Genomic DNA, 17537 nt, shown 5'->3' on the forward strand with positions numbered 1-17537 from the left:
AAAAGATCCAAAAGGTCTCCTCCTTTAATAGTAATTTCTGTATATTCTGTCCCTTGTCCTGCCGACCTGAATACTTATATAAAACAATGAATTTCATGTCATCAGTAGTATGGTTTGCCTTGATATAGTGAAAAGTAAGTGGAGCTTCCAGATTTTAAAATCTAATTCAAGAGTGATGTTCCGCAATCCTAATTTTAACAGGTCTTGTTGCATTTCCCACACAGATTTTATTACACAGAAATAAAATTGTGTAGATTTAAAATGTGCGGGAGGCTGCAGATGAAAGGGCCTGTCAATAAGCTGATTAGTGGGGCCTTTATCTACAAGTGGGAAGGGCAACGGCTCTTCCTTCATTGCTCGCAGCAGGTCTCCCCCATGCTACCAGGGAGGGTGGGTGCCCAATTTCCACCCGCCCCCCCCCCCAGGGCCACACCCCTAAGCAACCTGCTTGGTGGACCTATTGAGTAAAGTAGTCCTGTCTTGCTGATCTGCCTTGATTCTAGCTTGTCTGAACACTTCTACAGGGTAGCTACATTGTTCACATATCATGCGAGACCATGTTTTTAGATTAACTGTGTTTAATAAATCAGCTTCAGATTCTAGTTTCAGGTCTCAGTTTGACAGACACTAACTCGCCATAGTTAGTGGATCAGCCTGCATTCAGACAATCATAGGACCCATAAGTCATTTAATTAAACCATGATGTCTCAAATGAATAACTGAAGCATGCTTTTTTGGGAGCCCTCTCTCCTGTGCGCTGAAGTTCAGGAATGAATTGATAAATCTTTGAAGTGTGACTATCCTCCTTCTGCCCAACCTTTTTGATGTGCAGCATGTGTGTCACACAGAGCATCGGTGATGGAATGTACTGAAATGTCATTATATATAGAACTACAGCAGATGGAGACAACATCCTTTATCTATATTTCGGTCACACCAAGTTCTTATTCTCGGGTATACATGGAATGGGACCAATTTCTTTCCGTCTCTTCAAAGTGTAGTATATAAAAGTTCTGGTTTATCTGATTAAAAATTGTAAATCATAATTGCAAGTTAACTCAACCAATGCCACTAAGAGGGGGGGGGGTGGCTTTAGCTGCAAACTCCCCATTGCCCAAGTTGCTTTGGGGGTCTGAGGAGTCAGGCAGTCCATTTGCCACATGTTGATTTCATGCAAGTGCAAAGAAGTAGCCAGAACGATGCCTGCTAGCCCAGACAGATAGCTCAGGGCTTCAGCCATAGCCAGAAACTGCCCTAGGTATCTGTAATTGTTTTGTTCAGCCTTTTATTTTATCTGAAATCACATCAAGAGCTCATATGTGACAAGAGAACACTGGCTATTTTTCAATTAAACAAAAAGTTAAAATGGGAGAAACCGGATTCCTGAAGACACTTTTTCCTAAGCATGGATGAGTTCCTTCCGTAATAGGTCTGTGTTGTGTTTTGTGGGTGTGGGTGGGTGTGAATACACATACACACAAACACATTCTTCAGGTTGCACACCCCTTTTCTCTTTCCTTCTTAATTTTGTATTTTTTTTAAAAAAAAAATGTGTCTACAAGGGGCCAGTGGGAATCTGTGCCTGGGTAGTCACACTGCAGTTCTCAGTAGCCATGACTTCAACACATGCCTGCTTGCTTGAGTGAGACAGTCTAGAGGCAGTAAACCTTTGAATCCCAGTGCCAGGAGGCAACATCAGGGAGCCTTAGGCTCTATGACCTGTTTTGGACCTCCAGAGAAACTGGTTGGCCCTTGTGTGAGAGAGGATGCTAGACAAGTTGGACCTGATCTCATCCAGCAGGGCTCTTCTGATGTTCTCATGCTAACTACAGAGGAAGCCTTTGCTCATTTGTGTAAAAGAAGGCATTTCAGAAGGTTTTCAGTAGGCTTTAACTCCTCCATGATAAGCTGCTACCAGACAAAAATACTTCTTGGGAGTCAATGCAAAAATATTTCTCCATGATACTCTCTCAAGCACATTGTTCACACTTAAAATGATATTTTTGAGTATGGTATAAGTGGCCCAACTGGGGAACATAGGCACATAAACATTTTTGGCTAGCCTGCAAGATGCTTTTGGATATAAATATACTGGACCATTTCTAATAAAAATAACGATTAACTACAATCAGTAGCACCAGTTTGAGTTAAGTCAGGCAATGGTGAATGCAGTTTTTAATGGAATTGTGATTGCATAGAAGAGCCGTTAATAAATCTGTAAATTAATATGGCTTGTTCTTCTTGCACTGATCGTGAGCACCAAGCAGCTATAAATGAACTAAACTGAGGTTGCTAATAACCACTAGGGAGAGAGAAAACCCTGTTAACTGCTACTACACAGACATTATCAGGAGCAATGAGACCAACTTGTTTCCAATTACTTTAGGTGTGGAGAAAGGTTCCTAGAATGTGAAAATAAATAGCATTCTCAGTTCAAAAGTTGTTTTAACACTCAGTGTGTGGAAAGGAAGAAGCTGCGGATTTGATGTACTGTGCTGCATGGTGCAAAACTCACAGGGGCTTTTAAAATGATGAAGTGTGAACCAGGAAAACTGAAATTTTGGAATTATTTTGGAAACCAACTCTGTTCAGAAAACAAGTTCTTGCATTCAAGGAGCTTTGTATCCTCCTGGAAACTTATACATTCTCTGTTCTTCTGTTATACCTATAGCTAAAAATCTGGCTAACTCTTATGAACCAGACGCTCTTCATCTCTACCCACTGTCACATGTTCATCCTTCCTTTGAGGAGTCAAGTGGCATACTTGGTTCTGACCTCACCCATCTTGCTTGCACAACAATCCTATAAAGTAGATTATGGGGCGGGGGGGAGAGAGAGAGAGAGAACAGCCCTGTTCAGATGTGAACGTTTCTGGCACTTCTATCTCCCATACCAGGAGGGCATAGAGTTGCCAATCCCCAGGTGGGGGCAGGGGATCCCCCGGTTTGGAGGCCCTCCCCCCTGCTTCAGGGTCATCAGAAAGCGGGGGGAGGGGAGGGAAATGTCTGCTGGGAACTCTGTTATTCCCTAGGGAGATTTATTCTCATAGAAAATCATGGAGAATTGATCTGCGGGTATCTGGGGCTCTGGGGGGGCTGTTTTTTGGGGTAGAGGCACCAAATTTTCAGAATAGCATCTAGTGCCTCTCTCCAAGATACCCCCCACGTTTCAAAAAGATTGGACCAGTGGGTCCAAGTCTATGAGCCCCAAAAGAAGGTGCCCCTATCCTTCATTCTTTCCTATGAAAGGAAGAAATTGAAAAGGTGTGCCGTCTCTTTAAATGAGATAGCCAGAACTCTCTTTGGAGTTCAATTATGCTTGTCAAAGCCTTGTTCTTGGCTCCACCCCTAATGTCTCCTGGCTCCACCCCCAAAGTCCCCAGATATTTCTTGAATTGGACTTGGCAACCCTAGGAGGGCATGCTGCATCTCTCAATATAATCACCATTTTGTGTGAGATGGACAACATACATTTTTCAGCCATGGTATGTGCTTCCCAAAACCCAGATTTTAGAAGGTATGTGGTCACATACACTGAAGTTGTGGCAAAATGGCAATAGTGTGTATTGAGAGAATAACTTCCTCTCCCAGGCAGTACGTGAACTATAAGTACCAGAAACACAGCCCTGAAAAGACCGAGATCATCCAGTGACCTTCATGGCTGAAACCCCAGTCACACATTACATTTCTCCTTGCAAGGGATGTGTTTTGAAGTTTGGCTCTTCCCAGGTATACAGAAGGCCTAATTCTGATAGAGTCACGGTGCACAGAGAGAATGTTTTCTCCCACACAGGTTCTGTGACCTGCAACAGTCCCAGGGAGCAGGGCTTTTTTGGGGGGTGGGGGGAGGACACGGCAGAATGGAGTTCCAGAATCTCTTAGTGGAAACAAAATTCTCAAAAAATGTTTTAAAAGTTCATGAGGGGCACTCATGCATTTCTCCTTATTTCCTCCTTGAGAGTTCTGGCACCTTTTTTTCCAGAAAAAAAGCCCTGCTGGGAGCTACTGTTTGCCCCAATGGGGGATTCACATGCACTGATAAGCTACATACTATGTCTTCAATGGAGCAAACAGCAGCTCCTCAGGGCTGTTTTAGGTCAGGAAATTGGCACAGAGAAGAAAGTTCAAGTCCTCTTTCTCCTGTGGTCCCAATCCAAATCAGGCGTATGCATGTTTGAGAAGTCTGGAACTTGAACACATGACTTTACCCAACTTGTGGACATCCCTGTGGAAAATGCAATGTGTCATTGGGTGTCAGCGTGCATCTCAACCCGGGTCTCCTTAATGAACATATGAACATATGAAGCTGCCTTATACTGAATCAGACCTCTTGGGTCCATCAAAGTCAAGTCTTGTCTTCTCAGACTGGCAGTGGCTCTCCAGGGTCTCAAGTTGAGGTTTTTCACACCTATTTGCCTGGACCCTTTTTAGTTGGAGATGCCGGGGATTGAACCTGGGACCTTCTGCTTCCCAAGCAGATGCTCTACCACTGAGCCACCATCCCTCCCCTTAATACAGCACTCTAACCACAATACCCCACTGGACTGGACTAGGCCCTGGAAGACCCAGTTTAAATCCCCACTCATGCCATGGAAGCTTGTTGGGTAACCTTGGGACAGTCACACTCTCACAGCCTAACCTACCATACAGGGTTGTTGTGAAAATAAAATGGAGGAGAGGAGAATGATGTAAACTACCAAGGTGGATCCCAGTGGGGAGAAAGGCAGGGTACAAATGAAGTACATACAAATTTAAAAATAAAATAAATTTAAGCTTTTCCATGAGGCTGCTTTCACCCTGCCAAGTGATATTTCACTTGCCAGCCGCATGCCATTGGACTAACCGCCTTCCCTCAGTTGTCAGACAAAGTTTATGAACGTTCCATGTTATCAGAAGAATTCATGCAGTGGCAGGGACCAGGGAACTTGCATAGGAAAAGCAACAGCTGACTTAGGCTATATAAAATAGTCACTCAGGGTTTTAAAAGAAATCTTGCACTGACAGTAATCTGGGGACTCTGCACATGATATTAAGCCCACCTTTTCTGCCTTTCAGCATCAGCAAATGTTATTGGAAACATTTGCTGGCATCCTAGTCCTTTGTGCTGCTGGTAGTCTCATTCCTCTCTTGCCACATGCTTGGGAACTCATTTGTGGTCACCTCAAATCCCGGCATGTATATGAACAGGCCATCAATAAGGCCCATTAAAGACTGCCATATATCTGTTCTTTAATAAGCTCTTCTTCTCTCTTTCAGCTCACAACTCCAACTTTCCCTGTTGTCGTCAAGCTGGGGCATGCTCATGCAGGAATGGGGAAGGTAAGGAAGAGGCAACGTTGACAGAAACTGTACATACTTACACACGCACACATACACACACACACCTTCATTCAGGCAAATATATATGTGCCCTATACTCATTCACGATGGTGTGGAAGAGCGTTCTCAGATCTTTCAAAAGATGACTCAGAAGGGCAAGGCCAGAAGCTGGTCCTAGCCTGAAGCTGCTTGCACAGTGCAGAAGGGTACAGATTGCAGCATGCTTGAGAGGGGAGATCAAGTCAGTAGACTGCATGAAGTGGGGCAACTGTGCTTTTTTGGTTTTGTTTCTAAATTTTGTGTGTGCGCGTGCCCCTGTGCCTGGAAGTCATGGTGACCTCTGGCAACTCCTGCTGGGGCATGGGGGACATTTAGAGAAGTGGCTTGATAGCCTCTCTCTGCTTCCCGGCTCTGGAATTCTCTAGAGGTCTTCCATCCAAATACTTGCCAGGGTCAGCCCTGCTTAGTGCTCAAGATCTGATGGGATTGGGATCACCTGGGCTGTCCAGGTCAGGGTGAAGCTTGCTGAAATATGATTGTCACCCCAAGTAGCTGCACTTCCCACCTTGTAAATCTTGGAGCTTAACAGTGGCAGGAGTGGGGGGATGCCTCCCTTCATCCATGTCTCATGCATTGTCTTGTAGCCCAGTGGTGCCAGAACCAGGAAGAACTATGGGCTTCTTCCTCTGCAGCCTGGACAGGATCTGAGGCAGATGGAACAGATGCTCTGCAGCCAACTGTGGAGACCACTGGGGCATATGGGGGAGGATATGCCTGCTGCCAGTTAGCAGCAGAGTGGGTCCAGTGGGAGGGAATGACTGCCACAACCATGCCAATTGCCTTTTTCCATACCTTACCAATGTTCCCTACCAGTTTAGTGCCTAAGCAGCTGTAGGGCTGCTTAAGCATTGAACTGACTTTGCCTCAAGTGGTTGGACTGACATACATTGCCTGGTGCTCCTGGAAGGAAGTGTGAGGAAAAATTGGATATATTTTACACACATAAAAGGACATTTGGGTCAAGCCGAGGGTTCAGGAGCTGCCAAAAAGCAACCTGCTTCTCCCATCTTCTCCTTCTCTCTCTCTACAAATATTGTAAAACCTTCCTACGTAGTCAAATACCCTGCTTTGGAATAGGAAGAAAGATGAGGCATCCCATGTCCAGTCTTAAGGGCCAGGGGTCTCAGCTTTCTGTGGACAGCAATAAGGCTGTGCGTATGGACTGATTAATTGACCTGAACTTTTTTCAAAGTAAAGCAGTTGCTTGACTATGAAGGTTTCTTAGGCTACTTTGAAGTTTTTATTGACCTTTGAAGTCTAGAGAAAACAGAATAGTCATTTTTCAGTGCATCATATGCCAAAGATCTCATGGCCTCGAGCATCTTTATTTTCCCACCTGCAAAAGGCAGCCAGCACTGGTTGACCCTGCGGTTGGATAGTACTGAACTGAAATCTCCTACTATTTTTCTTCTTTCCAAAACAAAATACGTTCATATGTTTTCTGGGATTTTTACAAAGAAAGAAAGAAAGAAAGAAAGAAAGAAAGAAAGAAAGAAAGAAAGAAAGAAAGAAAGAAAGAAAGAAAGAAAGAAAGAAAGAAAGAAAGAAAGAAAGAAAGAAAGAAAGAAAGAGATTCTCTCTCTCTCTCTTTCTCTCTCCTCCCTCCCCCAAGATGGTAGCTTGCCAAGAAAGAAATCCCCCAAACACTGTTTTTTTCCGCCTAAAGGGACCTGTTTGTTTTTCCCAGACTCTCTGGGATTTTTCTCCATTCAGTGGATTAGCCACTGCTTTTGATCTGTGAACGTGAAGCAGCATTTTATCGATGGCACATCACCTGCATTCTGATTGAACAACATATAAACACCTTGGCTCTTGATTAGACATACAGTTCTTGGAACAAGTGATGTTTATCTGAAACGTCCAAGCACCCATCTCTTTAGGGAAATTATAATTTATCAAGATTTGTTTCCTACACTGAAAGGAATTCTGTCTCCACAGTGATATGTATCCAACAGAACAAAATCCATCTACCAAGCCACCTCTTTTTCCCCACCCACCATTAAATACGATTGTAGACTTAAATAACCCAGTCCTAAGAACATAAGAGAAGCCATATTGGATCAGGCCAATGGCCCATCCAGTCCAACACTCTGTGTCACACAGTGGCCAAAAAAAGGAGGTTCACAAGTGGGGCTAGAAGCCCTTGCACTTTGCCCCCCCCAAACACCAAAAATACAGAGCATCACTGCCCCAGACAGTTCCAATAATACGCTGTGGCTAACAGCCATGATGGACCTCTGCTCCATATTGTTATCCAAACCCCTCTTGAAGCTGGCTATGCTTGTAGCTGCCACCACATCCTGTGGCAGTGAATTCCACATGTTAATCACCCTTTGGGTTAAGAAGTACTTCTTTTTATCTGTTCTAACCCTACTGCTCAGCAATTTCATTGAATGCTCATGAGTTCTTGTATTGTGAGAAAGGGAGAAAAGTACTTCTTTCTCTACTTTCTCCATCCCATGCATAATCTTGTAAACCTCTATCATGTCACTCCGCAGTCACGTTTCTCCAAGCTAAAGAGCACCAAGCATTTTAACCTTTCTTCATAGGGAAAGTGTTCCAAACCTTTAGTCATTTTAGTTGCCCTTCTCTGGACTTTCCATAGTCTCTTAATTTAATTTCAACCCATTGGTTCTGGTCCAAACTGCCTGTTCCATTGTACCAGAGGGATCTGCACCCAGGCATCTGGGGGTAGGCTATTCTGTTTCTGTAGTATGTTGCAAAAGGGCACTTCCTAACACAGGCAGGGCCTCTAGGGTTACAGCCTGCAAACCCCCAGATGCCAACTCTGTGCCCACATAAGAACATAAGAGAAGCCATGTTGGATCAGGCCAGTGACCCATCCAGTCCAACACTCTGTGTCACACAGTGGCCAAAAAAACCCCCCAAGTGCCATAAGGAGGTTCACAAGTGGGTCTAGAAGCCCTTCAACTTTGCCCCCCCCCCCCCCCCGCACAAGCACCAAGAATACAGAGCATCACTGCCCCAGATAGTTCCAATAATATACTGTGGCTAATCTGCTCCATATTTTTATCCAATTCCCTCTTGAAGCTGGCTATGCTTGTAGCCTCCACCAGCTCCTGTGGCAGTGAATTCCACATGTTAATCACCCTTTGTTTTATTAGTGTCATGATTCTAAAAATTTATTTTATTTTATTTTATTTATTTAGAATTTATATCCCGCCCTTCCCACGAATGGCTCAGTAAAATGCATGTTACTCTATGCTGAAAGCAACAAAAAGGCTAAGAATATTTATTTAATATATTCATACTTTGCCTTTCACACTGAGATACAAACATATTGATAAAATCAAAAGCTCAGAGAAAACCAGAATAAGTTAAATTTAGGGGGGCAGCCAAAGGTATGATCTAAGGTGAACTGAAACAACAGTAGGAAACTAGCTTTTATTAAAGTTTTGCCTTTTCTTTCTTCTTTCTCTTATCCAGACATTTTGGGACATTTTGGACAGTTCAAATTTGTTGAATTTGTCCAAACTCCCAATTATAGTTTAATAAACGAGTTGGACAAGTATTATATTTGACATTTTGTTACCTGCCATTCTTCTGAACTTCAGGAAAGCCTTAGGATTTGGGGTTTTTTAAAGTTAAATTAAATTTAAATTCCCAAATGTTTTAAATGCAAAAAACCCCACCAATTTTCCATGACTGAATTTGTGCAAAATTTAATTATACTTACATAGGAACACAAGATTAAATTATTTTAGCTTTTAAAAATAGCACTGTTGTTAATGCATTATGGTTTGTACAACTATTTATCTAATGCCAGCTGTGAGCAGAGCAAATGGCTCTGAATTTGAAATCCATCTGGCCAATGCAACCACATCAGAGCAAAGGAGAAATCAGGTGTGCTTATTATCCTTTGCTCTTCAGGCCAAGGTTTCCAGCTGGAGTAATGTTTAGGCAGGTCAGAATTTTGGGGGGTAGTCACACCCTGCATTTCCTTTACTGCTGCTTTGTTGCTTTTTTTTAATGTGCACAATAACTGTGTCCTGTTGATGTGAAAAGGAATTTAGCTTTGCAGTGTGAAGGACATAGGCCGCGGTCACACTCACCATTAAATCCATCCCTAACCCGTCACTATTATACCCCGCAGCTTTTTTACAACGAATCTCCTGATCAGAAATCCCTCCATCCTTCAGTTCTAAGCAGCGTTGGTCCAGTCATTGCTTGATCAGAGGTCTCAACCGGACTTCATTTTTTGAGATGGCATTCCACACTCGCGCAAGCGCAGTACCATGGGATATCGTGCTTGGCTTTTCTTTTTTACAAGGTGCCAGAAAAGGTGGGCGATCTGCCCCCCTCCCCCCCATTTAAACACCCGGAAAGGAAGGGGAAGCCCAGGAGTTCTCTTTGCTGTCTCTCCACCTGGCAGGGAGACAGCAAAGGTGGGTCATCTTCCTCCCCCCCCCCCATTTAAACACCCCGCCGTGGTGTTTAAATAGGGGGAGCATGGCAACTCTTTTTGCTGTCTCTCCGCCTGGCAGGGAGATGGCAAAGGTGGGTCATCTTTCTCCCCTGGCAGGGAGACAGCAAAGGTGGGCGATCTGCCTCCCGCCGCATTTAGGAATGGTCCCCTGTGCAAGCACCAGTCGTTTTTGACTCTAGGGTGATGCTGCTTTCACAAAGTTTTCACGGCAGACCTTTTACGGGGTGGTTTGCCATTGCCTTCCTCGTTCATTACACTTCCCCCCCAGCAAGTTGGGTACATATTTTACCGACCTCGGAAGGTTGGAAGGCTGAGTCAACAATTGCTTGCGCAATATCATTTGGAGTGGGCTCTCGTAGGGAAGCGGATGTGCGCTTGCGACGAGTCAGCTACAATGGAGCATTCAAACATAGAAAGTATGCGTGGGAGTCGTCGGAAGCATTCTTATTCTGGATTTAATGTACTATCAAAAAAGTCCGTGTGTCAGTCGTGGCAGTTCGGGACACGAACAAGCCAATGACCATTGCCAGATGCTGATGTTCGGACAACCGCATAAAATCCAACATGCATCTGGCTTTCATCCATGCCCATCTTCTCAGTTTATGTGTGTCTGACCTTGGCCATATGCAATCTACCTTCTGGTTCAGTGGGGAGGGGCTGTGAAAGAGTTGCAGAACATCTGCTTAACATGCAGAAGATCTCAAGTTCAATCCCTGGCTAGTTGAAATTGTCAGGTAGCAGGTGATGTAAAAGACCCCTCTGTCTGAGACCCTGGAGGGCCACTGCCAGTCTGAGTAGACAGTATAATGCATATGTAGCATCATCTGTCCAGTGGCATTTCTTGGACAGCAGCAGTATCATCTGGCAAGTCAAGGGTTGACATGGTGAAGCATATGCTTACAGCTTTGCAGACGCTCCACTAGATACCAAAGCCATTTTGTCCATCCACCCATTAGCAATGGGAAATGATCCAGGGACACCTACAGTTTCACAGAAGCCTCGCATTGGAAGAGACACTTAGAAGGAATCTAGAGCAATTTTCTTTTTAGCACTGCCAGTGCTGACCAGTTTTAAAGGTGCATCAAAAGAGGCGCATACTGGCATGTTATCATGGCACCTCTTGAAGAGTGAACACATGAATATATATGATGGGCCAGTGTGTTTAGTGGGGAGGACATGGTAGGACAATTTGCTTAAGGCCTCCCCACACATGAACCTCACCATAATCTCAGCCTCTGTTTTTACCGCATGTACAAAACCCTTTAATTCAAATAAAATTAACCTGGAAAAATTACTATTATTATATCCTCGCTGTCTTTAACATGCATATGAGTTTGCACTCAGTCTGCTCACATGCATGGGAAAGAGTGAAAAACAAACAATAATTTCTCAGCAAAACCTAGAACTGGTAGTTACTCATTAAAATAGAAGCATCAAAGCCAGTTGGGTTCCCCCCCCCCCCCAGCCTTCTTATGGATAGAGGAAGGAAGACATTTTTATAAATGTATAAGTGGACACCATTTTCCCTCAGATGTCTTAGGCCCTGGACTTGCTGTGCAGCATAAGGCACTTACTGTGTGACTATTTGTCATTTATGTGGTAAATTGACCCTGGGTGCCCCAGGAACAGAGCTCAGAGTAGCAAATTCCCTCAAACAGGCCCTTCACCCCTCCCTGACCGGTTACAGAAAGGAGATAAATGCCAGATATAGAGTGAGGAGAAAGAACGGCTCCCATTTATGGGTTATGTATATTTTTGTTACTCTGATTTTATTTTTAGGCATCTCTAATTAGACCAGTTAAAGAGCTCTCTTCAGATCCATACCAGCCCCAGAGCTTCTTGAAAAATACCTTCCTAATTCAATTCATGGATCAAATGGTTTTACAGCATTGCAAACTAAAAGCTTGTTGTTCACAATGCCATAGTCAACATTATTTTCTTATGCAGGATGTGGGATTTTTGTTGTTGTTGTTGTTGTTGTTAAATTTAGCCAAAGAAATAAACAGAGCCACTGTGTCTTGTTAAAACACCAAAAGCCTTTTAAAGGGGCCAGCCAACTCATCACTAGAACTTTTCGAAGACTGGGAATGAAAATGAATTAACCAAGGTTTTAAAACCCAAGATGTCAAAACCTGTTTGCTTTCAAGAGGAAAGGAAAAAAAGTTAAACTCTTTATTTGACAAGGGGCAAACATTTTCTTAGAAAAAACTCATAGCATACAATGAAGCATCCTATTCATGCATATTCTGACTCATATCAGCAGTCCCTCTTTACTTAAAATAGCTGGACAAAAATATCACTGCCACTACATCCAGGATCTGGGAATTCTTTTTTTTCTTTTTTTTGCAGATTTTCTTTTTTTTTTTTTTGGAGGGGAAATTTTTCCGTTTATTAACATTTAACAATCAACAAACATTCAAACATTCAAGACATATTACAAAACTTAACACAAACATCACATACAACATCGAACATCTAACATCTAAAGAAGCGTTAGGATATCATCTAATACCTATATCTTAATCTATTTTACAATTTCAAAACAACCACATGTTCGATGCATGAAACATACTTCTCATTTTGTACATAAGAAGACCCAGTCAAGATGATCAAATACTTGGGGGGAGGGGGGTTGAAGAATCTCTTGGGGGGGATTGTCTAGTTATTTGATTGCCAAATAACATTGGCCTAGGAAAATTGACAAGAGTGGACTGGTCTCTGCAGCTGGTCTCTGTCGTTTCATAGTCTTCTCCAAAGGGATCCTTGAACAGCTAGCATCTTGAAATATTCAGTGCCAGATTAAACTCTGTGGAGGCCCCAGGCCATCAAAATCTCAGGGGCCCCCTCGCAAATTATCTCAGAGTCTGAGCACCTGCCCTACCACCCATGGCTCCTGCCGCAGCCTGCAGGCACCTTCATAAAAGCCCCTTTTACTAAGCTGCAAGGTAGAGGCAGAGAGAGGCACACTTGGTGACAATGCCAGCAGCCGCCATACCAGGCAAGTTGGGCAAAGAGCAGCTTAGCTGCTGGCTGCATGTGCAAGATGGGAGGGCTGCAAGCAGGGGACAGAAGCCAGTCCGGGGCCTCTAAATGTGTGGCAGCCCATAGGCCAATGACTGCTTGGTCTAATTGTTAATCCAGCTCTGGAAGTATTAGAGTTATTGTTGCACTCTTCACTATCCTTATAGAAAGCAGTTATAGTTTTGAGTGGTTTTTTTAATCCTTAAGAGAGCTAACCTTTGTGTTGGCAACATTTAGACCAGACCACAGTGATGTATTCTGTGGGCTGCTGCATTTGAAGACAATCTGAAAATTTCAGCTCATACAAAATGGATAGAGTACTAATGGCCAAGGCCATGGCAGCAATAATAAAATATCAATTCTATATGAACTAGGCTCCTATTTTGTTTCCATGCCCAGCACTAACCTTTCCCTCATAATGCTAATCCAAACATAATCTACAAACACTGCTAACACTACCCAGTAAACTGAACTCTAATCACCTAACAGTAATTCTAACAATATGACCCTGAGGAAGCCTTAATCTAGCTTCGTAGTCCGAAACTAAATAGAAAATAAAACCCAAATGCTTGTAGTGAATCCTAACATCATCATCATCATCATCATCATCATCATCATCATCATCATCATCATCATCATCATCATCATCATCATCATCATCATCATCATCATCATATTTTATTTATATCCTGCCCTCCCCGCCGAGGCAGGCTCAGGGCGGCTAACAACATATCCATACAGTAATTTATACAAAACTTTAAAATCAACATTAGTCTTAAAACCATTCTAATTTACAATTAACATGAATTGGCAACAACAATAGGCATTTCTGGTGCTATTCTGTCGGTTAGCATGATGGCGAGAGTCGCTTAGGCGTGAGTCACTTAGATGAACTCATCAATTCATCAATCCTTCAGTCAGCAGTCCGCAAAGGCCATCCTGAAAAGGGTGGTCTTGCAGGGCCTGCGGAATTGGTCAAGGCTCCGCAGGGCCCGCACCTCTTCTGGGAGCTGGTTCCATAGGTGTGGAGCTGCAATAGAGAAGGCCCATGTGCGGGTGTTCCGCAGTTTCGCCTCCTTTGGCCTGGGGATAGCCAGCTTGTTCTTCCCCGCTGACCTCAGTGCTCTCTGGGGCTCATATGGGGAAAGACGGTCCCTCAGGTAGGCAGGTCCTCGACCATATAGGGCTTTAAAGGTAATAACCAGCACTTTGTAGCGAACCCGGTATGTAACTGGCAGCCAGTGCAGTCCGCGCAGCCCTGGCTGTATGTGCTCCCACTTCGGGAGCCCTAATAACAGCCTAGCTGCCACGTTCTGCACTAGGTGCAGCTTCCGGGTTTGGCACAGAGGCAGCCCCATGTAGAGGGCATTACAGTAGTCCAATCTTGAGGTGACCATCGCATGGATCACTGTTGCTAGGTCCCAACGCTCCAGGAAAGGGGCCAGCTGCCTTGCCCGCTTCAGATGAAAGAACGCCGACTTGGCAGTGGCTGCTATCTGGGCCTTCATTGATAATGAAGGCTCCAGTAGAACTCCCAGGATCCTGACCTGGTGCGCCGCTTTCAGCGGCACACTGTCAAAAACTGGGAGAGGTATTTCCCTCCCCAGAGCGCCACGGCCCACGCAAAGGACCTCTGTCTTTGTCGGGTTCAGCTTCAGCCCACTCAGCCTAAGCCAAGTTGCCATGGCTTGCAATGCCTGGTCCAGATTCCCTGGGACGCAGTCAGGCCGGCCATCCATTAGCAGATAGAGCTGGGTGTCATCTGCATATTGATGACACCCGAGCCCATACCTCCGGGCAATCTGGGCAAGGGGGCGCATGTAGATATTGAATAACATTGGGGAGAGAACTGCTCCCTGAGGCACCCCACAGTCTAGTGTGCGCCTCTGGGAAAGCTCACCCCCGATTGCCACCCTTTGTCCCCGTCCCTTGAGAAGGAGGAAAGCCATTGTAAGGCCAACCCCCTAACCCCTATGTCGGCGAGGCGGCGGGTCAATAGCTGATGGTCAACCGTATCGAATGCCACCGACAGATCTAATAACATCAGCACCCTCATGCCACCTCGATCCAGATGCCGCTGGAGGTCATCTACCAAGGCAACCAGCACTGTCTCCGTCCCATGGCCCGGACGGAAGCCAGACCGGCAAGGGTCTAGGATGGAAGCGTCATCCAGAAAACCCTGCAGCTGCAATGCCACTGCCCTCTCAATAATTTTACCTAAAAACAGTAAATTAGAGACCGGTTGGTAGTTTGCCAATTCGACAATAACATATTTGCTTTTTCTCCCCTCTCTTCTTCTCCATCTTCTATCCTGCTATTTACCTGTTCCACGTCTTGGTTTTTGACATATCCTAGTACTAGTATTTCATCTAGTACCAAATACATTCCCTCCTCCACCCAGGCAAGATTCCTATTCATACTCTATCAGAAACCCTTGGAAGCAAATGACAGCCAGTTGGGTGTTAGGAGCATAGATCTAATCTGGAAGAACTGGGTTTGATTCCCCACTCCTCCACATGCACCTGCTGATGTGACCTTGAGTAAGTCACAAGTTCTCTCAGAGCTGTTCTCTCAAGAGTTCTCTCAGCTCCACCTACTTTACAGGGGAATGGAAAGGAGATTGTAAACTAATCTGAGACTCCAAGTGGGCAGGGTATAAATCCAATCTCCTCCTCCTCCTCCTCCTCTTCTTTTTACAAATAATTTTATTAACCTTTACAGTTTAAGTTATAGGAGGCTTCTGTTCTTCCAACTACAGGCACAATTTTCACATTTCTTCCATCACCCTTTCTGTCATAGGAAGACATTTCCTTTTAGTCTCTTTTAAAAATACACTGTTTAAATTATGTGACATCCTTTACCCTTTTTAGCTGTCTTTGCCTTAATAATACCAAACTGAACCCCATTACTGTTAGGGAATTTTAGGAGTACCAACTGTTAGGGAATGCTGAACCTTCTCTAGGACTCCCATTCCCACCGGGATCAGTAAGGGGGAGGGACACAGGCAATGACCCAATGGTTTCAAAGAGAGAAAAAGCTGTTCCAAAGTTAAAATCATTTATTAAAATTAAAACGATACTGCAGAAACTTTTAATCATATAACATTCTAGTATGAAGCATACAGAATTAATCACATTAAATAAATACCCAATTAAAGTGCATTACAATTCTATAGAGAATGCATCCTGGTGGCTCTGCCAACACCCAAAAGGAGGGTGTACTCCCAGAACGACAAGGAACAAGAATAAAATCACATACTAAGTACCTTTTCCATCCATAGGAGCTAATGTAACTGTCTGTCAGGTCTGTGATGAGCAGCTGACATATTTGACTAAACCCAACCCCTATCAAACAGTAAGGCAGGAACTTTGCCTGTACTTAAATCAATTTCTGTGAGGGCAAGAAGCCCCGACTATCCTGGCATTTCTTTGAATAACAGGAAGCTCTTGGTCAAGAGTTCCTGAGAAGCCTGATAATCTAATGTTTGGGCTTTGAAACTAGTACACAAACTTGAGAAATAGCAAGACTGATTCCGCAGTAGCAGCTGCTCTGCCCTTCGACTTCTGCTTTCCCTGGTTCAGTTGATCAATACTCCACCAGGTGCTGCATGGCTGCATTTTGACACCTCCCCCCCCCCCCCATCTTCCTGATCTCTAAAAAACAATATCAGGAAGACATGGGGGAAATTGGAGAGAGCTGCGGGTCAAAGTTCAGTCATGCAGCAACAGGTGGGGAATTGATTGGCTGAGCAAGGAAAAGCAAAAGTCCAAAGGCGGAGTGACTGCTATTTTAGAACCAGTCCAACTATTCTTTCTGGGGCAAAGTGCATCAGCGAATCCACTCTTGCTTGGAGAAATACAGCACTTAGCCAGACTCAAAGCCTTATGGAGAGAAGAACCATACAGAGAGCCATAGTCTAAGTTAAATAACTATACAGACATGGTTGCCAGACAGGAATAGTCCATTCTCACTTGGAATTCCACCACAATAACCAAATTAATTAGTCTTATTATAGACCATAACAGTAATCACTGACTTGCTTTTTAAGGTCTTTTTTTCCCCTTGCTCATATTTCTTTTGCTTGTGAATGTTCTTTTTCCATTGTGTTCTCTTTTGTGTTTCCTTTTTGTGTTTAAAATCAGTTTGGTGAGAGCCAGTTTGGTGTAGTGGTTAAGAGCACAGTCTCTTATCTGAGAGAACTAGGTTTGATTCCCCACTCCTCCTCTTACATCTGCTGGAATGGTCATGGGTCAGCCATAGCTCTCGCAGGAGTTGTTCTTGAAAGGGCAGCTACTATAAGAGTTCTCTCAGCCCCACCTACCTCACAGGCATCTGTTGTGGGGGTGGAGGGTGAGAAGGTAAAGGAGATTGTGACTGCTCCAAAACTTTGAGATTCAGAGTATAGGATGGGATATAAATCCAATATCATCTTCTTCTTTAATGTTAGAGTGAGGAAAAAATGTTGTCGTTATATGTTATAGTCAACAGTAACCAAAAATAATCAATTATTCTTGACTTAGAGCACCCATCTGAACACTGTACATGGTTGGGCAGGTCATGTGACAGACTTAGCCTTTTATAACACTTTCAAGCTGACATGACAGCTGATCATGACATGCACCAAGCTAACCCTGATTCTTCTTTACAGAAGAACAGATATGGATCTCTCTAGGATTGCACTGTTTCTTGCA

General features: G+C 44.0%; 1 protein-coding gene across 2 annotated transcripts in view; it reads left to right on the forward strand.

Annotated features, from left to right (window-relative positions):
• SYN3 (synapsin III) overlaps window positions 1–17537 on the forward strand; it is a 288932-nt gene that overhangs the window by 233191 nt on the left and 38204 nt on the right. For both annotated transcript variants that reach the window (XM_060245551.1, XM_060245552.1), the window contains exon 6: window positions 5256–5318. In XM_060245551.1, the coding sequence (XP_060101534.1) occupies window positions 5256–5318 (63 nt within the window). The remainder of the gene's footprint in view (window positions 1–5255; window positions 5319–17537) is intronic.

This window comes from Heteronotia binoei, chromosome 8, assembly GCF_032191835.1.
Source record: "Heteronotia binoei isolate CCM8104 ecotype False Entrance Well chromosome 8, APGP_CSIRO_Hbin_v1, whole genome shotgun sequence".
In the NCBI taxonomy this organism is placed as follows: Eukaryota; Metazoa; Chordata; class Lepidosauria; order Squamata; family Gekkonidae; genus Heteronotia; species Heteronotia binoei.